This window comes from Balaenoptera borealis (assembly GCF_965194805.1).
Source record: "Balaenoptera borealis genome assembly, chromosome: 2".
NCBI classification, from domain to species: Eukaryota; Metazoa; Chordata; class Mammalia; order Artiodactyla; family Balaenopteridae; genus Balaenoptera; species Balaenoptera borealis.
This window is the reverse complement of record NC_138867.1, coordinates 52,522,375-52,549,824: the sequence shown is the minus strand read 5'-3', so window position 1 is coordinate 52,549,824 and position 27,450 is coordinate 52,522,375. Positions and strand designations below refer to the sequence as shown.

The 27,450-nt window shown below is 35.6% G+C and overlaps 1 protein-coding gene across 11 annotated transcripts in view; it reads right to left on the bottom strand.

Annotated features, from left to right (window-relative positions):
* Positions 1–27,450, bottom strand: part of RNF180 (ring finger protein 180) — a 285,865-nt gene that overhangs the window by 216,397 nt on the left and 42,018 nt on the right. For 8 of the 11 annotated variants that reach the window (XR_014242110.1, XR_014242111.1, XM_082383180.1 and 5 more), the window contains 3 exons: positions 19,377–19,472; positions 16,798–17,757; positions 13,916–13,951 (listed from right to left, as the gene is read on the bottom strand). Coding sequence is in view for 9 of the 11 variants with exons in the window: in XM_082383180.1 (XP_082239306.1) it covers positions 13,916–13,951; positions 16,798–17,757; positions 19,377–19,472 (1,092 nt within the window). In the remaining 2 variants the exon portion in view is untranslated. Of the gene's footprint in view, positions 1–13,915; positions 13,952–16,797; positions 17,758–19,376; positions 19,473–20,127; positions 20,219–22,682; positions 23,079–27,450 lie in introns of those variants that run through there. The other 3 variants (XM_082383186.1, XM_082383183.1, XM_082383182.1) reach the window with 3 other exon arrangements.

The following is a 27,450-nucleotide window of genomic DNA, read 5'->3' as shown; positions in this document are numbered from 1 at the left end:
AGGGATAAACAGGAGGATATAAAATAGGACATCAAAAACACAAAATGTGAGGGGAGGAGCGTCAAGATGGCGGAAGACTAAGACGCAGAGATCACCTTCCTCCCCACAAATACATCAGAAATACATCTACATGTGGAACAACTCCTACAGAACACCTACTGAATGCTGGCAGAAGACCTCACACTTCCCAAAAGGCAAGAAACTCCCCATGTACCTGGGTAGGGCGAAAGAAAAAGGAAAAAACAGAGACAAAAGAATAGGGATGGGACCTGCACCAGTGAGAGGGAGCTGTGAAGGAAGAAAGGTTTCCACACACTAGGAAGCCCCTTCACGGGCGGAGACTGCGGGTGGCAGAGGTGGGGAGCTTCGGAGCCACGGAAGAGAGCACAGCAACAGGGGTGCAGAGGGCAAAGCGGAGAGATTCCCGCACAGAGGACCGGTGCCGACCAGCAGTCACCAGGCTGAGAGGCTTATCTGCTCACCTGCCGGGATGGGTCGGGGCTGGGAGCTGAGGCTCGGGCTTCAGTCGGATATCAGGGAGAGGACTGGGGTTGGCTGCGTGAACACAGCCTGAAGGGGGCTAGTGCGCCACAGCTAGCCGGGAGGGAGTCTGGGAAAAAGTCTGGAGCTGCTGAAGAAACAGAAGACTTTTTCTTCTCTCTTTGTTTCCTGGTGCGTGAGGAGAGGGGATTAAGAGCAGTGCCTAAACGACCTCCAGAGACGGGCGTGAGCCGCGGCTACCAGAGACGGGCATGAAATGCTAAGGCTGCTGCTGCAGCCACCAAGAAGCCTGTGTGCAACCACAGGTCACTCTCCACACCTCCCCTCCCAGGAGCCTGTGCAGCCCGCCACTGCCAGGGTCCCGTGATCCAGGGACAACTTCCCCGGGAGAACACACGGCGCGCCTCAGGCTGCTGCAACGTCAGGCCGGCCCTGCATCCGTACCCCTCCCTCCCGCCGGCCTGAGTAAGCCAGAGCCCCCGACTCAGCTGCTCCTTTAACCCCATCCAGTCTGAGTGAAGAACAGATGCCCTCAGGCGACCTAAACGCAGAGGTGGGTCCAAATCCAAAGCTGAACCCCTGGAGCTGTGTGAACAAAGAAGAGAAAGGGAAATTTCTCCCAGCAGCCTCAGGAGCAGCGGATTAAATCTCCACAATCAACTTGATGTACCTGCATCTGTGGAATACCTGAATAAACAACGAATCATCCCAATTTGAGGAGGTGGACTTTGGGAGCAACGATATATATATATATATTTCCCCTTTTCCCTTTTTGTGAGTGTGTATGTGTATGCTTCTGTGTGTGATTCTCTCTGTATAGCTTTGCTTTTACCATTTGTCCTAGGGTTTCTGTCTGTTTTTTATTTTTATTTTTTTATTACTTAAAAATAATTATTTTTCTTAATAATTATTTTTTATTTCTTATTTTAATAACTTTATTTTATTTTATTTTACCTTCTTCTTTCTTTCTTTCTTTCTTTTTTTTCTCCCTTTTATTCTGAGCCGTGTGGAGGACAGGCATCATGTCTGTGCCACTGAGGTGGGAGAGCCAAGTTCAGGACACTGGTCTGCAAGAGACCTCCCAGTTCCATGTAATATCAAATGGCGAAAATCTCCCAGAGATCTCCATCTCATCGCCAAGACCCAGCTCCACTCAATGACCAGCAAGCTACAGAGCAGGACACCCTATGACAAACAACTAGCAAGACAGGAACACAACCCCATCCATTAACACAGAGGCTGCCTAAAATCATAATAAGGCCACAGACACTCCAAAACACACCACCAGACGTGGACCTGCCCACCAGAAAGACAAGATCCAGCCTCATCCACCAGAAAACAGGCACTAGTCCCCTCCACCAGGAAGCCTAAACAACCCACTGAACCAACCTTAGCCACTGGGGACAGACACCAAAAACAACAGAAACAATGAACCTCCAGCCTGAGAAAAGGAAACCCCAAACACAGTAAGTTAAGCAAAATGAGAAGACAGAGAAACACACAGCAGATGAAGGAGCAAGGCAAAAACCCACCAGACCTAACAAATGAAGAGGAAATAGGCAGTCTACCTGTAAAAGAATTCAGAATAATGATAGTAAAGATAATCGAAAATCTTGGAAACAGAATGGAGAAAATACAAGAAATGTTTAACAAGGACCTAGAAGAACTAAAAGCAAACAAACAGTAATGAACAACACAATAAATGAAATTAAAAACTCTCTAGAAGGGATCAATAGCAGAATAACTGAGGCAGAGGAACGGATAGGTGACCTAGAAGATAAAATAGTGGAAATAACTACTGCACAGCAGCATAAAGAAAAAAGAATGAAAAGAATTGAGGACAGTCTCAGAGACCTCTGGGACAACATTAAACACACCAATATTTGAATTACAGGGGTCCCAGAAGAAGAAAAGAAAAAGAAAAGGACTGAGAAAATATTTGAAGAGATTATAGTTGAAAACTTCCCTAATATGGGAAAGGAAATAGTTAATCAAGTCCAGGAAACACAGAGAGTCCCATACAGGATAAATCCAAGGAGAAACACGCCAAGACCCATATTAATCAAACTATCAAAAATTAAATACAAAGAACAAATATTAAAAGCAGCAAGGGAAAAACAACAAATGACACATAAGGGAATCCCCATAAGGTTAACAGCTGATCTTTCAGCAGAAACGGTCCAAGTCAGAAGGGAGTGGCAGGACATATTTAAAGTCATGAAGGAGAAAAACCTACAACCAAGATTACTCTACCCAGCAGGATCTCATTCAGATTTGACAGAGAAATTAAAAGCTTTACAAACAAGCAAAAGCTAAGAGAATTCAGCACCACCAAATCAGCTTTACAACTAATGCTACAGGAACTTCTCTAGGCAGGAAACACAAGAGAAGGAAAAGACCTACAATAACAAACCCGAAACAATTAAGAAAATGGTAATAGGAACATACATATCAACAATTACTTTAAATGTAAATGGACTAAATGCTCCAACCAAAAGACAAAGACTGGCTGAATGGATACAAAAACAAGACCCGTACATATGCTGTCTACAAGAAACCCACTTCAGACCTAGGGACACATACAGACTGAAAGTGAGGGGATGGAAAAAGATATTCCATGCAAATGGAAATCAAAAGAAAGCTGGAGTAGCACTTCTCACATCAGACAAAATAGACTTTAAAATAATGACTATCACAAGAGACAAAGAAGGACATTACATAATGATCAATGTATCAATCCAAGAAGAAGATATAACAATTGTAAATATTTATGCACCCAACATAGGAGCACCTCAATACATAAGGCAAATGCTAACAGCCATAAAAGGGGAAATTGACAGTAACACAATAAGAGTTGGGGACTTTAACACCCCACTTTCACCAATGGACAGATCATCCAAAATGAAAATAAATGAGACACAAGTTTTAAATGATACATTAAACAAGATGGACTTAACTGATATTTATAGGACAATCCATCCAAAAACAACAGAATACACTTTCTTCTCATGTGCTCATGGAACATTCTCCAGGATAGATCATATCTTGGGTCACAAATCAAGCCTTGGTAAATTTAAGAAAATTCAAATCGTATCAAGTATCTTTTCCAACCACAACGCTATGAGACTAGATATCAATTACAGGAAAAGATCTGTAAAAAATACAAACACATGGAGGCTAAACAATACACTACTTAATAACCAAGTGATCACTGAAGAAATCAAAGAGGAAATCAAAAAATACCTAGAAACAAATGACAATGAAGACACGACGACCCAAAACCTATAGGATGAAGCAAAAGCAGTTCAAAGAGGGTAGTTTACAGCAACACAATCCTACCTCAAGAAACAAGAAACATAGGAAATAAACAACCTAACCTTACACCTAAAGCAACAGGAGAAAGAAGAACAAGAAAACCCCAAAGTTAGCAGAAGGAAAGAAATCATAATGATCAGATCAGAATTAAATGAAAAAGAAATGAAGGAAACGATAGCAAAGATCAATAAAACTAAATGCTGGTTCTTTGATAAGATAAACAAAATTGGTAAACCATTACCCAGACTTACCAAGAAAAAAGGAAGAAGACTCAAATCAATAGAATTAGAAATGAAAAAGGAGAAGAAACAACTGACACTGCAGGAATACTAAGGATCATGAGCGATTACTACAAGCAACTCTATGCCAATAAAATGGACAACCTGGAAGAAATGGACAAATTCTTAGAAATGCACGACCATCCGAGACTGAACCAGGAAGAAACAGAAAATATAAACAGACCAATAACAAGCCCTTAAATTGAAACTGTGATGAAAAATCTTCCAACAAACAAAAGCCCAGGACCACATGGCTTCACGAGCGAATTCTATCAGACATTTAGAGAAGAGCCAACACCTATCTTTCTCAAACTCTTCCAAAATATAGCAGATGGAGGAACACTCCCAAACTCATTCTACGAGGCCACCATCACCCTGATATCAAAACCAGACAAAGATGTCACAAAGAAAGAAAACTACAGGCCAATATCACTGATGAACATAGATGCAAAAATCCTCAACAAAATACTAGCAAACAGAATCCAACAGCACATTAAAAGGATCACACACCATGATCAAGTGGGGTTTATCCCAGGAATGCAAGGATTCTTCAATATACACAAATCAATCAACGTGATACACCGTATTAACAAATTGAAGGAGAAAAATCATATGATCATCTCAAAAGATGCAGAGAAAGCTTTCGACAAAATTCAACACCCATTTATGATAAAAAAAAAACCCTCCAGAAAGAAGGCATAGAGGGAACTTTCTTCAACATAATAAAGGCTATATATGACAAACTCACAGCCAACATCATCCTCAATGGTGAAAAACTGAAACCATTCACTAAGATCAGGAACAAGACAAGGTTGTTCACTCTCACCACTATTATTCAACATAGTTTTGGAAGTTTTAGCCACAGCAATCAGAGAAGACAAAGAAATAAAAGGAATCCAAATTGGAAAAGAAGAAGTAAAGCTGTCACTGTTTGCAGATGGCATGATACTATACATAGAGAATCCTAAAGATGTTACCAGAAAACTACTAGAGCTAAGCAATGAATTTCGTAAAGTAGCAGGATACAAAATTAATGCACAGAAATCTCTTGCATTCCTATACACTAATGATGAAAAATGTGAAAGTGAAATTAAGGAAACACTCCCATTTACCATTGCAACAAAAAGAATAAAATATCTACGAATAAACCTATTTAAGGAGACAAAAGACCTGTATGCAGAAAACTATAAGACACTGATGAAAGAAATTAAAGATGATACCAACAGATGGAGAGATATACCATGTTCTTGGATTGGAACCATCAACACTGTGAAAATGACTCTACTATCCAAAGCAATCTACAGATTCAATGCAATCCCTATCAAATTACCAATGGCATTTTTCACAGAACTAGAACAAAAAATTTCACAATTTGTATGGAAACACACAAGACCCCAAATAGCCAAAGCAATCTTGAGAAAGAAAAATGGAGCTGGAGAAATCAGGCTCCCTGACTTCAGACTATACTACAAAGCTACAGTAATCAAGACAGTTTGGTACTGGCACAAAAACAGAAATATAGATCAATGGAACAGCATAGACAGCCCAGAGATAAAACCACGCACCTATGGTCACCTTATCTTTGATAAAGGAGGCAAGTATATACAGTGGAGAAAAGACAGCCTCTTCAATAAGTGGTGCTGGGAAAACTGGACAGCTACATAGAATGAAATTAGAACACTCCCTAACATCATACACAAAAATAAACTCAAAATGGATTAAAGACCTAAATGTAAGGTCAGACACCATCAACCTCTTAGAGGAAAACATAGGCAGAACACTGTATGACATAAATCACAGCAAGATCCTTTTTGACCCACCTCCTAGAGGAATGGAAATAAAAACAAAAATAAACAAATGGGACGTAATGAAACTTAAAAGCTTTTGCACAGCAAATGAAACCATAAACAGGACGAAAAGACAACCCTCAGAATGGGAGAAAATATTTGCCAGTGAAGCAACTGACAAAAGATTAATCTCCAAAACATACAAGCAATTCAGGCAGCTCAATATCAAAAAAACAAAGAACCCATTCCAAAAATGGCCAGAAGACCTAAATAGACATTTCTCCGCAGAAGATATACAGTTTGCCAACAAACACATGAAAGAATGCTCAACATCATTAATCATTAGAGAAATGCAAATCAAAACTACAATGAGATATCATCTCACACCAGTCAGAATGGCCAACATCAAAAAATCTACAAACAATAAATGCTGGAGAGGGTGTGGAGAAAAGGGAACCCTCTTGCACTGTTGGCGGGAATATAAATTGATACAGCCACTATGGAGAACAGTATGGAGTTTCCTTAAAAAACTATAAATAGAACTACCATACAACCCAGCAATCCCACTACTGGGCATATACCCTGAGAAAACCATAATTCAAAAAGAGTCATGTACCAAATTGTTCACTGAAGCTCTATTTACAATAGCCAGGACATGGAAGCAACCTAAGTGTCCATCAACAGATGAATGGATAAAAGAAGATGTGGCACATATATACAATGGAATATTACTCAGCCATAAAAAGGAACGAAACTGAGTTATTTGTAGTGAGGTGGATGGACCTAGAGACTCATACAGAGTGACGTAAGTCAGAAAGAGAAAAACAAATACTCTGTGCTAACACATATATATGGAATCTAAAAAAAAGAAAAAAAGAATGGTCAGAAAAATCTAGGGGCAAGACAGCAATAAAGACGCAGACCTACTAGAGAATGGACTTGAGGACACGGGGAGGGGGAAGGGTAAGAAGGGACAAAGTGTGAGAGTGGCATGGACATATATACACTACCAAACATAAAATAGATAGCTAGTGGGAAGCAGTTGCATGGCACAGGGAGATCAGCTCAGTGCTTTGTGACCACCTAGAGGGTGGGATAGGGAGGGTGGGAGATGTAAGAGGGAAGAGATATGGGGACATATGTATATGTATAACTGATTCACTTTGTTATAAATCAGAAACCAACACACCATTATAAAGCAATTATACTCCAATAAAGATGTTAAAAAAAAACCAAAATGTGGGGGAGGGGAGTGAAAAATGTAGACCTTTTAGAATGTGTTTTACCTTAAATGACAACCAGTTTTAAAAAATAAATATAAATGTAAGTCAACACATATGAACCCCAAGATAACCACAGATCAAAAACCTGCAATAAAAACTCAAAAACCAGATAGAAAGGAACATAAGCATACCACTAAAAAATAAACCACAAGGGAAGAGACTAAAAGAAGAACAGAGAAGAACTACAAAAACTACCAGAAGACAAGTAACAAAATGGCAGTAAGTACCTACATATTAAAAATCACTGTAAATGTCAGTGGACTAAATGCTGTAATCAAAAGACACAGAGAGGGCTGACTGGTTAAAAATAACAAGAGCCATCTATCTGCTGACTACAAGAGACTCACTTCAGAGCTAAACACACATATAGTCTGAAAGTGAGAGGCTGGAAAAAGATATTTCGTGTAAATAGAAACAGGAATGCTGGGGTAGCAATACTCATATCAGACAAAGTAGACAGTAAAACAAAGTCTATAACAAAAAGAAGGGCTTTATATAATGATAAAGGAATCAATACAAGAACTGTATATAAAACTCACTAACATATACATACCTAAAATAGGAGCGTCTACATATATAAAGCAAATATTAACAGACATAAAGAGAGAAACTGACAATAATACAATAATAGTAGGAGACTTTAACCACCCACTTACATAACTGGATAGATCATTCAGACAGAAAATCAATACGGGAAAAGTAGTCCTAAAAGACACATTAGACCAATTGGGCTTAACAGATATCTATAGGACATTTCAACCAAAAACAGCAGAAAACACATTCTTTTCAAGTGCAAATGGAACATTCTCCAGGATATATCACACGCTTGGCCACAAAGAAGTCTCAACAAATTTAAGAGGATATAAACTATACCAAGTATTTTTTCTGGCAACACAGAATGAAACCAGAAATTAACTGCAGGAAGAAAAATGGTAAAAACACCAAAATACATGGAGACTAAACAAAATGCTACTAAAAAATAAAATGGGTCAATGATAAATCAAAGAGAAAATCAGAAAATACCTCGAGACAAATGAAAAAAACCCCGCAACCTTCCAAAATCCATGGCATGCAGCAAAAGCAGTTCTAAGAGGGAAGCTTATAGTGATATAGGTCTACTTCAAGAAATGAGAAAAATCTCAATTAAACAACCTAACCTACCATCTAAGGTAATTAGAAAAAGAAGTATAAACAAAGTACAAGGTCAGCAGAAAGAAGGAAATAACAGAGATTAGCAAGGATATAAATAAAATAGAGGCAAAAAAGAAGAAAAATCAATGAAACCAAGACCTGTTTTTTTGAAAACATAAAGTTGATAAGTCTTTAGACAGTCTCATCAACAACAATAAAAGAGAGGACCCAAATAAACAAAATAAGACATGAAAAAGGACAAATAACATCCAATATGACAGAGACACAAAAAATCATAAGAGAATACTACAAACAGTTATATGCCAACAAACTGGAACACCTAGAAGAAACGGACAAGTTTCTAGAAACATGCAACCTTCAAAGACTGAATCAAGAAGAAACAGACAATCAGAACAGACCAATCACTAGTAGTGGAACTGAATTTGTAATTAAAAAAAAAAAAAAACTCCCAGCAAACAAAAGTCTAGAACCAGATAGCTTTACAGGGGAATTCTAGCAAACATATAAGTAAGAGCTAATACCTATCTTTCTCAAACTATTCCAAAAAACTGAAGAGGAGGGAACACTCCCAAATTCATTCTATAAGGCCATAATTACCCTGATATCAAAACCAGACAAAAACACTACAAAAAAAAAAAACAAAATTAGAGGCCTTTATCGCTGATGAATACAGATGTAAAATCTTCAACAAAATACTGATAAACCAAATTCAATGATACATAAAAAGGATTAAAAACCATGATCAAGTGGGATTTATTCCAGGAGTGCAAGGATGGTTCAATACCCAGAAATCAGTCAATGTGACACACCACATTAACAAAATGAAGGATAAAAGTCACATGATCATCTCAATAAATGCAGAAAAAGCATTTGACAACATCCATTCATGATAAAAACTCTCATCAAAGTAGGTATACAGGGAACATATTTCAACATAATAAAGGCCGTTTATTACAAACCAACAGCTAACATCATATTCAACAGTAAAAAGCTAAAAGCTTTTCTTCTAAAATCACGAACAAGACAAGGATGCTCACTCTCACTGCTCCTTTTTAACATAGTATTGGACTTTCTAGCCAAAGCAATCAGGCAAGAAAAAAGAAAAGAAAAGGCATCCAAATCAGAAGGGGAGAAGTAAAACTGTCACTATTTGCAGATCACATGGTAGTATATACAGAAAATCCTAATGTCTCCATCAAAAACTACAAGAACTAATAAATGAATTCAGTAAAGTTGTAGAATGCAAGATTAATATATAGAAATCTGTTCTTTTCTATACACAAATAATGAACTATCAGAGAGAGAAAGCAAGAAAACAATTTTATTTAAATTTTCATCAAAAAGAATAAAATTCCTAGGAATAAAGTTAACCAAGGAGGTGAAAGACCTGTAGTCTGAAAACCATGCAACACTGAAGAAAGAAATTGAGGATGATACAAATAACTGGAAAGATCCCGTGTTCATGGATTGGAAGAAATAATATTATTAAAATTACCACACTACCCAAGGCAATCTACTGATTTAATGCAATCCCTAACAAAATACCCATGACATTTTTCACAGAACTAGAACAAGTAATCCTAAAATTTATATGGAACCTCAAAAGGTTCCATGTCAAAAGACCTCAAATTGCCAGAGCAATCTTGAGGAAAAAAAGAACAAAGCTGATTTCAGACAATACTATAAAGCTACAGTAATCAAAACAGAATGGTACTGGAACAAAAAAAGACATATAGATCAATAGAACAGAATAAAGAGCCCAGAAATAAACCCATGCACCTATGGTCAATTAATCTACAACAAAGGATGCAAGAATATACAATAGAGAAAAGACAGTCTCTTCAATAAGTGGTGCTGGGAAAACTGGACTGATCCATGTAAAAGAATGAAATTAGAACATTTTCTCACATCATATACAAAATTAAACTCAAAATGGATTAAAGACCTAAATGTATGACCTTAAACTACAAAACTTCTAGAAAAGAACATAGGCAGAATACTCTTTGACACAAATTGTAACATTCTGAGGGATCAGTCTCCTAAGGCAAAAGAAATAAAAGCAAAAATAAACAGGGCCTAATTAAACTTAAAAGCTTTTGCACAGCAAAAGAAACCATAAAAAAAAAAAAGAAAAGACAATCTACTGAATAGGAAAAACATATTTGCAAATGATATGACCAATAAGGGGTTAATATCCAAAATATATAAACAGCTCATGTAACTCAATATCAAAAAACCAAACTACCCTATCCAAAAATGGGCAGAAGACCTGAATAGACATTTTTCCAAAGAAGATATACAGATGACCAACAGGCACATGAAAAGATGCTCAACATTACTAATCATCAGACAAATCAAAACCACAATGAGATATCACCTCACACCTGTCAGAATGGCTATCATCAAAAAATAACCATAAATAACACATGTTAGCAAGGATGTGGATTAGAGGGAACCCTTGGTGCACTGCTGCTGGGAATGAAAATTGGTGCAGGCACCATGGAAAACAGTATGGAGGTTTCTCAAAAAACTAAAAATAAAACTACCATATGAACCAGCAATTCCATTCTTGGGTACATATCTGGAGAAAACAAAAACACTAATTCAAAAAGATACAGACACCCCAATCTTCACAGCAGAACAAACAAAATGTTTAAATAGAATTATTTTAAAATATTATACAGCTATACCAGTTGCAGCTTTACATTCTCTCAATCCAGAGGAAGAAATACCCTTCCACAGGATGAAGTTTTTAAATTTCCTCAGAATGCTAATATTTCAGTCTTTGCATGATTATACTAGCCACTTAGACAAACTACGTGGGCCAACAAAAGTCTCAAAGGAAATTAGAAAACAGTTTGAACTGAATTAAAAACACAACATAAAAGTCATGGGTTGTAGCTCATGCAGTAACTAAAGGGAAATTTATAGCAATAAATGCTTAGATGAGATAAAAAAGTATTTCCAATCAAAAACTTAAGTTTCTCCCATAAAAAATATTTTATAAGAGAAAGGAAAATAAAGTCAAAGCAAGCAGAAGGAAGTCAGTAATAAAAGTAAGACCAGAAATCAATGACTTTGAAAACAAAAAATAATAGAAAAAAATAATTGAAATCAAAAGCTGGTTCTTTGAAAAGACTGGTAAAATTGATAAACCTCTAGCAAAACTAAAAGCAAGAGGGGAGGGGAAGGGAGGGGAGAGAAGGAGAGACGAGACACAAATTGCTATTATCAGGATTGAAAAGGGGATATCATTACAGACCCAACAGACATTAAAGGGATAATAAGGGAATACTATGAACATTCTACACACATATTTTCAACAACTTAGATAATTCATTGAAAACAACTACCAAAATTATCCAACATGAAACAGATAACCTGAATTGTCCTACAAACATTAAAGAAATTGAATTCATAGTTAAATTCACCTCCTTCACCCACCCCCACCCCCAGAACCTCCAGGCCCAGGTAGTTTCATTACCAAATATTTAAGAAAAAGTAATATTAATTCTTCACAATATTTTCCATAAAACACAACAGGAAAGAACAATTCTTAACTCATTTTATAAGGCCAGCACTACCATGATATCAAATCAGAAAAAGACTGTACAAAAACAGAGTAAGCTTCGGAATAATATCCTTCATGTACAGAGGCAAAAAAACAAAGAAACCAAAAAAACTCTCAAAAAATATTAGCAAGTAGTATCCAGCAATATACAGAAAGAAAAATACAACATAACAAAGTATTTACTGTGGGAATGAAACACTGGCTCAATATTTGATAATCACTTAATATTCACATTAAAAACACATAATCATATCAATTGATACAGAAAAAGCATTTGACAAAATTCAACATCCATTCATGATAAAAATTTCAGCAAACTAGGAATAGAAGAAAACTTCCTCAACCTGATAAAGGGCATCTATCTAAAACCCATACCTAACATAATACTTAATGGTGAAAGACTGAGTGCTTTCCTCCTAACATCAGGAAAAAGACAAGGATACCTGCTCTCATCACTTCTACTCAACACTGTACTAGATGTTCTAGCTCACTCAATAACACAAAAAAATAAATAATCAAATTGGAAAGGAAGAAGTAAGACTGTTTTTATTTGCAGACATGATCATCTAAGTAGAAAACCCAGTGAAATCTACAAAAACCCTGCTATTCCTGATAGGTAAAATTAGAAAGGTTGTAAGATATAAGATTAATACCAAAAATCAATTGTATTTCTATATATTATTAATGAACAAATGGAAATTAAGATTTAATAAAATAATACTATTCACCAACAGTATAAAAATATAAATACTTAGGGATAAATCTGACAAGAGATGTCAAAGATCTGTACTATCAACAGCACAAGATATAAAGTCAAAACAAAAATCAATTAGGTTTCTGTAAACTAGCGAAATACAATTATAAATCAAAACAATTTTTTAAATTAACAATAACACACAAAGTAAATACTTAGGTATAAATCTAACAGTATATGCACACGTTCTGAATGCTAAAAATTGCAAAATACTGATGAAAGAAATCAAAGACCTAAATAAAAGGAGAGACATATCATGTTCATGGACTGGAAAAATAAACACAGTAAAGATTTTGGTTCTCCCCAAGTTGATCTATTTTTTGTAAAGATTTATATGGAAAGGCAAAGGAACTAGAATAAAACAATTTTGAAAATGAAAAATAAAGTTGGAGGAATCACAGTACCCTATTTTAATGACTTAGTATAAAGCTACAATAAACAAGAAAGAGGACGATTGGCAAAGGGAGAGACACAAAAATAGACTGAACAGAAGAGAGAGTCCAGAAAAAGACCACACATATAGAGCCAGTTGATTTCTGACAAAGCTGCAAAAGCATTTCAACGGAGAAAGGACAGTGTTTTCAACAAATAGTTCTGGAACAATCAAGCATCTCTATGCAAAACAAGGGACCTCAACCTAAATCACACACCTTATTTTTAAAAAAAAACTCAAAATGAGTCATAATTCTCAATATAAAACTTAGAACTATATAAATTTTATAAGAAACCATAGGAGAAAATTTTCATAACCTAGGGTTAGGCAAAGAGTTCTTAGATAGGACACCAAAAGCATGATCCATTAAAAATAAATTTGAGAAACTGGACTTCATCAAAATTAAATATGTTTCCTCTATAGGAAAAAAATTTTTTTCTGAGACAATAAAAGGACAAGCTACAGGCTGGGAGAAAATCTTTACAAATCACATACTCAATGAAGGACTTACATCCAAAGTACATAAAGAACTTTCAAAATTCAACACAAAGAACACAACCCAATTAAGAAAATGACTAAAAGATTTGAAAAGATACTTCACTAAACAATATATATAAATGGCAAAATAAGCACTTGAAAAATGTTGAACATCATTAGGGAAATGTCATTAGGGAAATGCAAACTAAAACCAGAATGTGATACCACTATGTATCTATTAATGTCAAAATTTTAAGAGTACCAGGTGTTCATGAGGATACACTGCAAAAGGAACTCTCATACATTGCTGCTTGGAATGCAAAATAGTATAGCCATTCAGAAAAACAATTTGACAGTTACTTACCATATGATCCAGCAATCCCACTCCTGGACATTTACCCTAGAGAAATGAAAGCTTAGGTTCACACAAAAACCTGTACATGAATGTTTATAACAGCTCTATTCATAATTGCCAAAACCTGGAATAACCTACCTCTGCTCAACAAGTAAATGGATAAACTGTGGTGCATTCATACAATGGAATACTATTAAGGAATAAAAATAACAAACTAGAGATATATGCAACAACTTGGATGAATCTCACAGGTAATTATGCTGAGTAAAAGAAGCCAGTCTCAAAACATTATATACTACATGTTCTAATTTTATAACATTACATTATTATTTTATAAAGTTATCCAAAAGACAAACTAAAGTAATGGAGAACAGATCAGTGGTCTTCAGGAATTAGGGATGGGACAAGGGTGTGATTATAAAGATATAATCATGGCACAATTATAAAGGCACAAGGGAAATTTGGGGTGGGGCTGATGGAACTGTTCTGGACCCCCACTGTGGTGGTTGTTATATGAATCTATACATATGTTTAAATCATAGAGCTGTATGCCAAGAATAAATCAACTTTATTGCATGACAATTAAAAAAGAAAACCAAAACCAAAAAGACTGTGTTGAATAAAAAAAGGGTTTGCTCAGCACTCTTCCCCCAAAGTAGATGCTCAACTAACATTTGCTGAACAAAAACACTGAAAACTGGCTGTAGTTTCTGCTTTAACAATAATCTCATTTACATTCCTAAGCTTCAAAAATTTAAGTAACTTTTTGTAGCATCATTAACATTTTCTACCATGGTATCTGCCACAGAAAGATGTCTAGTTTACACACAAAAAAATTTTAAATGTCAAATGAAAGTCAGAAATCTAGATATCCCAACCAATTATTTTAAACTTTAAAAAATTACCATTAATAATAGGTAACTTTTTATTTATATCTTGTATACATATCTTTCTCATTAAAAAAGGGGCAGGATCTGTTTTGAAGTCATTACCCAAAGGCATGATATACAAAACAGATATCTGATATCTGTTTTAGAATCAACTAATCTTTATTAAACATTAAACGAGCTGAATAGCTAAGCCATTAATTTTTCTCAAATATCAACTCTTCCTAGGATTTATCCTTTTCCTTGAATTAGTAAAACTATTAAAAATTCTTCTTCCTTCTGACTCAAACCACAGTGTGTACTCACACTGCGAATTCATGTCATTTCTATGCTGCTACCTGTTTTTAGATTTTCTTTGCTAAGGACACATTGGGCATTTGTTTGCCTGTAGCTCCTGTGCAAGCAACCAAACCTATTAGGATCCCACCATATCATTCCTGTACTGACCTGTCACAGGTCTGACAAAGACTCATTCACTTCGATCAATTAGCTAAGCAGATTGGTTAAATCACATGTGTGTGAATGAATAAAAGCAACCTTATCAAAAAAAAAAAAAAAAAAGACCATTAATTTTGGTCTTACTTTGCTTTAAACTGTGTGAAAAAGAGTGTTCCTATGCTAGAAAATGATTAAAAATATAACTGAGGTTTTCAGAAGTACCTAGCCTAAGAATTATACATATTTTGAAAATTGTAAAAATGTTATTTGCATATTTACAGCACAGAACAAGTATAATTTTCATACTTCTTTGAAATCTCTGTTTGTTAAGAGAATTATTTTAGAACCCTCCACATGTTTTTAAGGTATTTGTTCTGTTCACTTAACATATGATCATCTCCAATTTATCTAGGTTTAAGTCAAATTTTCAATAAAATTTTTGAATTTTACAGCTTTGATAAGTTAAACTATAAAGTATATTATAATGGTGCTAAAACATATTCTTTTTTACATCCTACAGTATATGCTTTGATGTCACATTACACCATCACTTGCAAAGAAACCAAATTGAAATGCTTTTGTCAGAAACCAGTCAAAAATATAAAAACAATTACTTATACTATCTAACCAAAAGATGAAAAATACCTCACATGATTGAGGCATTTAATGCAGTAATTTTATTTTATTCAGTCCATGGCTAGAATCATAAACAATAATGAGTTTGCTTAACTAAGAGTGAACTATTATGTAAAGTTGTTGCTTTCTGTATTTTAGCTCTGAGGACACTGTTAATATTCAATATACTAATTAATAAGGACTGCTATCTATTATGACCAAATAATGAAAGCAATTTGCAAAACTAGTTTATACAGAAATAAGCTGGTCCTCAAACTTCTAAATTTTCATAAGCACCTCATCCACTGGCTTTAATTGGTTTCCTCAGTGCCTAATATTGGTTTCCTTCACACACCCCACCCCTGAACGTATCATTACAGGTACAGGAGTTCAAACCACAGAGAAAAACCCTCTCCTATAAAATTACAGTAAGGGTCAATTATCCTTTAGATAATTTTCACAATTTAGCACAGTTAACCATATCTGGCTCATGTGGGCACATAATTAAACAGGGCTCCTTGAAAATATCCATTTAAACTAAATATAATGAAAGTGAATGAATTTGTCACTATATTGGATTTACTTAGGGAAACATTTCTGTTTCAATTTAACCTGAAAAAGCAGCACTGCAAAACAATCCTAACATGAATATATTTAAAATGTGTATGACAACCTAGTCTCAACATCATGAGATGAATGTTCCTATAAAATATTAGCAAAATTGGGAAAAACTTCACAAAAGGGCATTTTCTGAACATGTGTAAGCACAGACATGGTTATACATGTCAGTTATAATAGAGCTACATGATCATTAACTTCACTTGGGAGAAATGTCATTTCAAAAATCACTCAAATCAAGTTTTTATAATACAGGTTATTCAAAGTTAGCTCTTCTCCCCAAAGTCTGACATTTGTAATACAGAATTTTTAGTAAACTCTTTCAAAAATTACCTGCTTCTGCAGCCATCTTTCATGCCTTCGTTGTTTCCGTCTCAGATTCTTCAGCTTGCTCTTTTCTCTCTTGCTGAGCCTCTGATTAATGGCACCCAATGAAAAACTGCCTGAGTGCAGGAAGTCCAGAGGAGAGAGGTGCTCTTCCTGGTCTGGGGCCTCCAGTGTGCTCCTCCCAGCTGAGGGCATGTCCATCAGGAAAGTCAGGTTGTTAGAACTAGCATGGCCAGAGTACACTGCAGAAGCTTCTAGACCACACTGAAATTCTCCTCCTCTTTGTGTCTGGGTCTCACAGGGAGCCACTGAAAATCTTTGCAGCAGCATATTAGGATCAAAACTGGATGAAATCTGAAAGGAACGGTTATTTTTACTTGATTCTAAAGGCAAGCCCGAAAGGTCAACAGGCTGCGTTTCATTTAGCCTGGGATACACAGTAGTCTTACTATGGATTTCATATAAAGTGGGTAATAAAGTCAGTTTCTCACTGATGTTCAGATCCAAGCTATGTGATTTTCTATGAAAAGCTCTCGTAGTGCATCTTGCGGTCACAAGCTGCGGAACAAAAAGCTGATATTTTGGATCTGATGCTTTGAAGAGCAATTTTTCGTTCTTCATCTTGAAATATGTTGACCGTACCTCCAGGCAGAGTGCTTCCGTTAATCTTCCAGGACCATTATTATTTTGGGCCATGTTTAAAAGCCCGTGATTTCTGTTTTTGGAGGCGCCACCTGTCAGCAGAGTTTCCTTGTCACAACCTGACTGAACTCTAGGATGTGACAAGTATTTCAGCGAGGGTCTCATTAGTCGGCCTGACCGTGTTGGCTGATAATCGGTCCGGCTTTTGGAGAGATGTACAGCTGCAAGCTGGCCACAGGAACATTTTGGAGTGCTGACAAAATTAAAGCCCCCTAAACGGGCCCCACAGAAAGGGCAATTCAGTTTTCCAACTGTCCACTGGGCCTACAGGTAATAAAGGAAAATAAAAACAATTCTTTCTTTGTCAAGTAACCAAAGAGAATGTGAGCTGTTTTTTTGTTTGTGGTTTTACTGTTTGTTTGTTTGTTTTTTAAAGCCGACCACATGAAAGTTTTCTACGCCACAGAAAAGGCCAGCATTGTTTTCTGATTAGTAGACAGAACAGTCTACTAGATGGAAACAAGCCTTCCAATAAATAGAGATAAGAAGCTCCAAAGGTCTAGAATGATAATATATTGCACATCACACCCATCTAAACGATACTCCTAAGAATTCTAAGAGTCTCTTAAACAATAGGCTGAATATGGATACAGTGTGAACTAATGAAAAGAAAAATACACTATGGAACCAGGAAGCAAATCAGTCTACAGAGCTTAATTTGCAAGTAAAATCTCACAGAAAAGTGTCTGTTTTGATACCCTTCTTGCATACCAAGCACTGTGGGAGGGAACTTTACCCAACCAACAGAATAAAGCTCTTCCTGCCTTTTTACATACAACCAAAAGATATTGGTTGCATACATCAGTTACTTCATTTTCTATACTCAGATTACAAATTAATAATGAACTAACTTAAAGTTATCTTTTCAACAGAGATAGTAGGACATCTACAGTGTCCTAATACATTTTCTAAAGTTCAGGACACTAATAAGCAGTACACTGGCACTTTCCCAGGAAATCATTACAATGTGAGAATGGATGCAAGGGATATCTAGCTAATGTTATTCTTTAACAAAAAAAGTAAGCTAGTCAGTGGAGAAAGGCAACTATATTGTTCCAAAAATCATATTTCTTATACTTTTCTAATACTTAGCTGTTTTGAATTATGAGAAATAATGATGCCACACTGACAAGATGAATTCCTACTCATAATATTTCATTAAGGATCCTTAAAAGTGTGTTTTTTTGATACTGACTGTGCCAATACGAGTCATTAATTTTCCAGTTTATTTTACATTTGTGTAATGAGACACATAGGATATTTCATTCACTCAATAGGTACTGTTCTAGGTGCTGGGGATATAGTACATAATGAACAAAATATAAAAACTTCTGACTTTATGGAGTTTATATTCTAGTAGAGGAGCTAGGTAACTAACAAGATCAGTAAGCCCTTTGTGTGTGTGTATATATATGCATATGTGGATATGTGTATGAATGTGTATAATAATTTATATATGTCATATATACTTAAGCATATTTAAAGTTCTATATATCACTTATAATGTGTGTGTAAAACATAGATAGGTATATAAAGTAAAGAAGGGAGAAAGAAAGTGTTGAGAGTGGTAATAGTGGGGAGAGGCAGCTGATAGACTGGCCAGGCAATGCCTCACTGAGAATAAAGACCTAAGGAAATGAAGGAACAGGTGAGTAGTTGTTGGAAGAGAATTCAAGGAAGGGGAAATACCAAGTGCAAAGTCTGAGGTATAAAAGTCCTCAGAGCACTCCAGTAATAATGAAGAAACCAGTAAGCGTAATCAAGTTACACACCCTTTCATGTCTCTTGAAACAATGCATCCAAGAAAAATAGCTCTAAAATTAGGACGAAAACTTTCTGAAGGTAGTATATTCCTAATTTTACTCAGAAACTATGGAACTTACTTTTTGTATTAGGCAGTGTATCCATTCTGGAAGGGCTTCTATATCCATATGCCACACATGACAAATATTTTGATCATCAGCTGAATCATGTCTATCCTGTTGTAGCAAAATGCATGATATTAGTCATGACTAGTTCAGAATTTATTACACAAAATTCATATTTGAGTAAAACACAAAAAAATACTTTCAATTTTAGATAGGAAGGAAATACATACTGCCCTCCTCTCCTTACTCCCATTGCCAAAGACAAACCCAGAAAGAAAAGGTTTTTTTTCAGGGAATAGCCACATTTAAATTGAACAACAACAAAAAAAAGATTCCTCCATTTCATTGAGTTCATCAAATTAAATTTAAAATTGAGCAGAAAGTTACTGAATGGACAAATCTGGTGCCCTATTTTTTCTGTGTGTGAGTAAAAATACTACCATTCATGACAACTTTCCCCAGCCTTCAATCTCTGATTTTGTCTGGATTCTAATGACAGAATAAAGGAGTTGCTCTATTCTCTATCAAGATGCTCAAGAAAAGTTTAAGAGAATGGGAGAAGAGGAATAATTGTACAGGGAGCTAGAAAGGCTCTGACTAAATTTCAGCTGTGTAAGTACAACAAAAATTTCAAAAAGAGACAATTTTAGCCTTTTGAAGTAGGTCTGTAGAAATAAATGTGATATATAGTTGAGACACGATAACTTCTCAACATGTCAAAAAAATTCAGGGCAGGCCAGGGTGAAGATATGTGGTTCTTTACTACCTCTGTGACTGTAGGACAGCTGCTTTATCTCTCTGGCTCTCAGTTTCTTTTCCCGTAAAACACTGCTACATAACTGCTCAGGTCCCTTCTGGGTCTACAGAATTTCATTCTGTGAAATGACAGAAAGGGTTGATTGACAAGAACAGCACAAGGGTAGTCTCCTGTCCATATATCCTTTCCCAGGATCAGATTTTAAACAGAAGTAGCTCTGCAAGTTGCCAAAGAATAGTTCTCTTTTATATTTCCAAAGTGGTTGCACTACTAGTTACTATAGTCAGGTTATAACAAAGTAACAAACAACAAGGAAATTATTGAGCATGACTTAGAAGTTTGTATTCACAGTGCTATGAATGAAAAAGGACTGAATCTCTTTAAGAAATTTTCACTGAATAATCTATATTAGATTGTGACTTAGAGCCAGGATCACCCAGAATTTTTGTTTAATATCCCAAGACGGTTCCTCTGGACCTTACATCATTTTTCTCCTCCATCAGTAGATCTTAAGGTACTAAATTTTTGCCCAGTGTAGACAAAAAGTTTCAGTGTAATTTATTTACATATTGGAAAGATCTATAAGGAAGCCATGTTAATCTAACTTTGGTCAGGAGCCCAAAAAATCAAAATATAAATTAAAAGTGGAAGGGACTTGAGCTATTGTTATAGGTTAGATCACATTTCATTATTTTGTATATTGTATACAGCAGTATTTTATATGCCAAAATAATAATTAGTGCTAAACCAAATTCAAGATTATAATGGTGAAAGAAAACTTTGTTAAAAGGTTTAAAATTTTCCAATTCTAATGTTTTAAAAATCTGCAACATGGGTTGAAAATATTTCAATGGCAAATAGAAAATCTGTTGGGAAGGATTTATAGTTGCCCAAAGAGAAACTTTACAGTTTTATTCATGATGCCTAAACTCCAATTCTGGTTAACAAATGGAACTTCCCATGTCAACACAAGAATAATGAGGGCCAGGAAAGTGCATGGCAATATGAAGAGGATATTACTGAACAGAAGTAAAGTTAGGAACAGAAGAGGAGATGCTAGGAATACTCTCTAGCTCAAACATCTTACTGCTCCCTAATACGTGTCTATTCACAAGAGTGTTAGGCAAACATACAAAGGTTTAATTATTATTCTAGATTATGATAAAATGATACAGCGAAAATGCAGGCAGAGAGAAATGTAATTCTTGGTTTCAAGATAGCAAAGTGAGTACATATTCCAGCCTATACTCCCTATCAAACCACAGAAACTACAAAAGACTTTTCAAAAAAAGGAATCAATAGATGAATGAGAAAATATGGATGGGGAGATTTCAATGGGCCAAAAATTGTAAGGAACCTCTGAGAGATTAATGAGGGAAACAACAGCATACTGTATTCAAGTACATAACAGATGAGAACAACACAAAGAATGGCCCATGCCAAAACTGTGGAAATTAGAAGCAAAAAAGGGCCCTGGGCAACTATTAGGGGTGGATGTGAAGTCTGTCTGTCTCCAGGCAAGAGGAGTACTTGGGGCAGAGAGAAATAGGGCAACATTTCTGAAAATGTGGCTGGAAAGGCCTGGAAAAAAATGGAAAGCATTTGCAATATGTCCAGAAGATGAGCTACTGAGGACCAATCTCTATTCTTGCTGAAAATATTATCATATAAAAATATTGCATCATTTAATATATTAACTATATCAACATATAAAGAATATGAAATAGATTTGTTTTAATAATAAGGTACACCTCTAACACAAACTGTTTTTTTTAAATCAAGTGAAAGAGAACTAAATATACTCTGAATTACGATACTAAAAGCATATACAACCTAAATAAAACCAATATTACAACTTTTCTATGGAAACATATGTATATAAATGGATAGAAAAGGTACCTTACAGGTTGTGTACCAAGTTGATATCACTGGCTAGATTTGAAGAACGAAAGAAGCGTAAGATTAGGAAAGTTACTAAAAGGAAACTAACTTTTCCATAATTGTTTTAATGGGAGAATATATTAAATTACACTTATATAATAAAATATTTATTTAAAATTTGATGTAAATAAAAATAAAATACATTGATTACTTCTGGTTCTGGCAATACTGGAGTAAGAGGTATTAGACATGCTCTCACTATTTTTTTTTTTTTTTTTTTGCTCTCACTATTAAAACTGATAAAACTAGGCAAAATATATTAAAGTATTATTTTAAGACATTAGACAAAAGAAAGCACAGGACTGTGATCCCTCAGAGAAGGAAAATAAATGAGGTAAGCCTAAAAATAACCCTGGATTTCTGCCTGGGGGAACTTTCAGAACCTTGGTGTGGGGAGGAGGAACCCAATTAGTGTACAGCAGCCTTGATGATTTAAGATGGAGCTCAGAGTCTGTAAAGGCTAAACAGCTAGAATTTGCACGACACTGTACTGGCAAGGAGAGGCCTATGAATAGAAAAAAAGTTCCAGAAACCTGTATAGTGATTCCTCTAAATTTTTGATTGAATACCAATATGGACATATGTAGGGTGAGATATCAGAGAACCAGATAAAGAAAATTTACCAAGGAAAAGACATCTTCTAGTGAGCTGTAAACATAACTATTCACACAGGGCTCACAGCAAGGCTGGGAAGATGTTCAAGTTCCAAGCAGCCAGAGTAGAAAGATCTCAATGAACTTATGGGGTCTTTAGGAGAGATTCCAGAAGAGTTCTGCCTTAAAAGTAAGGCTAAATTAGTTCAAGAGTAAAGAGTACTAAAAAGCAACCCTAACAAAGCTTAAAAATAAGCCTCCAAAAAATGAAGTTCAATCACAAATAACTTATATGCCTGCTAAAACACCCTTTAAAGGAAGACAATAATATCCAGATACTCAATAATGTTAAATCTAAATGTCCAACCTACAAGAAAAATTACTAGATATGTACAAAAAAAAAAAAAAAAACAACCAAACATGTGACCCACATGTTTGTTAAAAAGAAAATGGACAAATGCATAATTATAGTTGGAAATTTCAGCATTTGTCTTATAAAGTTGTATTACAAGTAGACAGAAACTCAGTAAGAATATAGAACATTTAGACAACACCATCAATCAACTGACATTTGTGCAACACTATACCCAACAACACAGAATAGATATTTGTTTAAAGTGCACATGGAATATGTTCCAAGAAAGACCATTTGTTGGACCATTATTTAGATTTGAAAGGAATGAAGTAATGCCAAATGTGTTCTCTACTATAATGGAATTAAATTAGAAAACAATAGCAGGAAGATATCTGAAAAATCCCCAAGTACTTGGAAATTAAAAAACATACTTCTAAAGAACCTATGGGTCAAAGAAGAAATCACAAGAGAAATGAGAAAATACCTCAAATTGAATAAAAAGGAAAACACAGATATTAAAATTTGTAGGATGCAGATAAAGCAGTGGTCATAGGATACTTTAGAGTATAAATATATTTGACAAAATTAAGGTCTAAATTCAATGATCTAAGCTTCTTCCAACTTAAAAAGCTACAAGAAGAGCAAATTAAGACTAAAGTAAACAGAAAGAAAATAATACATATCAGAAATAAATAAAATAAAAAATAGACAAACAATGAAACTGAAAGATATTAAAGGAAGATAAAACATGACCAATATTTGGGAAAAGGAGAGACATCATTATAGAATCAATGGCATTTAAACAATAATAATGTAATGGAGTGGAAATTTTTATGAAAAAAGTTGGCAAACTAGATGAAATAAAATTCTGAAAAGATACAATTTACTTAAATGAATCAAGAAGAAATGGGCTATATGAACAGCTCTAAATCAATTAAGCTAAATTTGAAATTAAATCTTGTCTCCCACCAAAAACAAACAAACCGCTCCAGGCCCAGATGGCTTTTCTGGTGAACTGTATCAAACAGTTAAGGAAAAAATGTACAAATCCTATACAAATTCTTTCAGAAAACTGAGTAAGATGGACTGCTTCCCAACTCATTTTATGAGGCCAGCATTATCACAAAAATTTTTAAAGATAAAGACGTTACAATAAAGGACATCCATGAAGGAGAGGATCAAGATGATGGAGTAGGAAGACCCTGAGTTCACTTCCCCCAACAAAAACATCAAAACTACAACTACATATAGGGCAACTCTTGTTGAGAATGACCTGAACACTAGCAGGACAGATGGCTCTTTTACAACCAAGGTTATGAAAAAGAGAACCACACAGAGTCTGGTAGGAGAGGAAGAGAAGCATTTCTAGTTGCAACCCAGCCCCTTAGTTGGTGACCAAGAAGAGGAAGGGGATATCACAGTCTTGGCATTCTCCCTAAGAAGTCAGGGGTTCAAGTCCCATATTAAGCACCCAAGCCCTGGGGTCTGGCACCAGGAAGATGAGTCCCCTTGGATACTTAGAAAATCAGTGGGGTTTTCCAGAGGGCTGTAAGAAACCGGGACTCTGCTCTTGAAGGGCATGCACACAGACTTGCTTGCTCCCAGTCCAAGGATAGAGGCAACAGAATGAAAACTGCTTGGTGCTCTGGCCAGCCTGCCAGGACTATCCCAGCATGCCCGCCCAACCTACACTGAGCACCTGCTCTAGCCCCTCCAGCTCAGGCACTGCTTCCCACCAACGTGGAGACTGCCATCACATACAGTAGGGAGAAGCACAGCCAGCTCAGAATGGCTGCCCCAGCCCCTTGGGCCCTGACACCCACCCCCAACCAAGGCAGAGACCACCATCACCATTGTATGCCTGCTGAGAAGAGGAGAAGCAAAACTGGATCAGAACTGCTGCTCCAGCCTCTTGGGCCCTGACCTCATCCCTAACAAAGACAATCCAAGTCCAAAACCACCAATGCTCTGAGACAAAAGCCCAATTCCCTCAGGGTTCCTGCTCTAGCCCCTCAGGCCACAGTTCCACCACCAGACAGGGGTGCAATTACCATCAAGTATGGGAAAAACCCTGACTCACACTGGGCTCTGGCTCTAGCTCATCCAACTTTGGCCCTACCTCCCACCAAGGCAGTGGTCAGCAGCACATCCCAGGAGAAGACATGGCCCATGATTGCTTCAGATTCAACTCTCCCACCAATGCCACGGGGCACAAGCAGCCTGTATAGGGATGTTCCCACACACGGACACACCTTCAAGACCAGGATATGTAACTCTTTCCCCTAATTCCATTAAAACAGAGAAAATCAAACAAAATAATAAAATAATAAAGGTTAGAATGAAAATAGAGACAAAAAAATAGAAAAGATCAATGAAACTAAGAGCTGGTTTTTAAAAGATAAACAAAATTGACAAACCTTTAGCCAGACTCATCAAGGAAAAAAAAATGAGGTCTAAGTACACAAAATTAGAAATGAAAGAGAAGAAATTACAACCAATATCACAGAAATGTAATCATAAGATAATACTATGAACAGGTACATGCTAACAAACTGGACAATCTAGAATAATTGGATAAATTTCTAGAAACATACAATCATCCAAGACTGAATAAAAAAGAAACAGAAAATATAAATAGACCAATTATTAATATTAAAATTGAATCAGTAATCAAAAAACTCCCAAAAAACCAAAGTCCACGACACAACAGCTTCACAGGGCAATTCTATCAAAAATTTAAAGAAGAGTTAATACCTATCCTTCTCAAACTATTCCAAAATATTGAACAGGAGGGAACACTTCCAAATTCATTCTATGAGGCCAGCATTACTCTGATACCAAAACCAGACAAAGACACTACTACTACAGAAAATTAGAGGCCAACATCCCTGATGAACACAGATGCAAAAATCTTCAATGAAATATTAGCAAACCAAATTCAATGATACATAAAAAGGATCATACTTCATGATCAAGTGGGATTTATTCCATGGATACAAAGATGGTTCAACAACCACAAGTCAATCACCGTGATACCTCACATTAACAAAACAAAGAATAAAAATTACACAATCATCTCAACAGATGCAGAAAAACTACTTGACAAAATCCAACATCGATTCATAATAAAAAAAATCTTGACCAAGTTGGTATAGAGGGAACATACTTCAACATAGTAAATACCATTTATGACAAACTCACAGCTAGCATTCTACTCAACAGTGGAAAGCTCAAAGCTTTTCCTCTGAGATTAGAAATAAGACAAGCACAACACTGTAAATCAACTATACTTCAATAAAATAAAAATAAAATAAAAAAAGAAGACAAAGATGCCCACTCTCAACACTTTTGCTCAACATAGTACTGGAAGTTCTAGCAACAGCAATCAGACTAGAAAAAAAAAAAAAAGGCATCCAAATTGGAAGGAAAGAAGTAAGACTGCCACTATTTGCAAATGACATGATACCGTACTATTCAGAAAACCCTAAACACTTCACCAAAAAACTATTAGCACTAATAAATGAATTCAATAAAGTTGCAGGATATAAGAAAAATATACAGAAATCTGTTGCACTTCTATAGACTAATAATAAACTATCAGAAGGAGAAAGCAAGGAAACAATCCCATTTACAATCATATCAAAAAGAATAAAATACCTAGGAATAAATTTAACCAAGGAGGTGAATGACTTGTACTTTGAAAACTATATAACACTGAAGAAAGAAATTAAAAATAATATAAATAAATGGAATGATATCCCATGTTCATGGATTGGAAAAATTATTGTTGAAATGTCCATACTGCCCAAAGCATTCTACAGATTTAATATAATCCCTACCAAAATACCCATTACATTTTTCACAGAACTAGAACAAATGATCCTAAAATTTGTATGGAACCACAAAAGACCCCAAGAAGCCAAAGCAATCTTGAGAAAAAAAGAACAAAGGTAAAAGTATCATACTTCCTGACTTCAGATTTTGCTACAGAAAAGCTACAGTTACCAAAACAGTATTGTACTGGCACAAAAACAGACACAAAGATCAATGGAACAGAAATAAACTGACACACATATGGTCAATTAATCTACAACAAAGGAGGCGAGAATATACAATAGGGAAAAGACAGTTTCTTCAATAAGTGGTGTTGGGAAAATTGGAGAGCTACATGTAAAAGAATGAAATTAGAACATTTTTTCACACCATATACAAAGATAAATTCAAAATGTATTAAAAACCAAAATGTAAGACCTGAAACCACAAAACTCCTAGAAGAAAACATAGGCAGTATGGTCTTTGACACTGGTCTTAGCAATATTTTCTTTGAATTTGTCTCCTCAAGCATGGAATACAAAAGTGAAAACAAACAAATTGGACCTAATCAAACTTAAAAGCTTTTACACAGTGAAGGAAACCATCAACAAAATGGAAAGGCAACTTAAT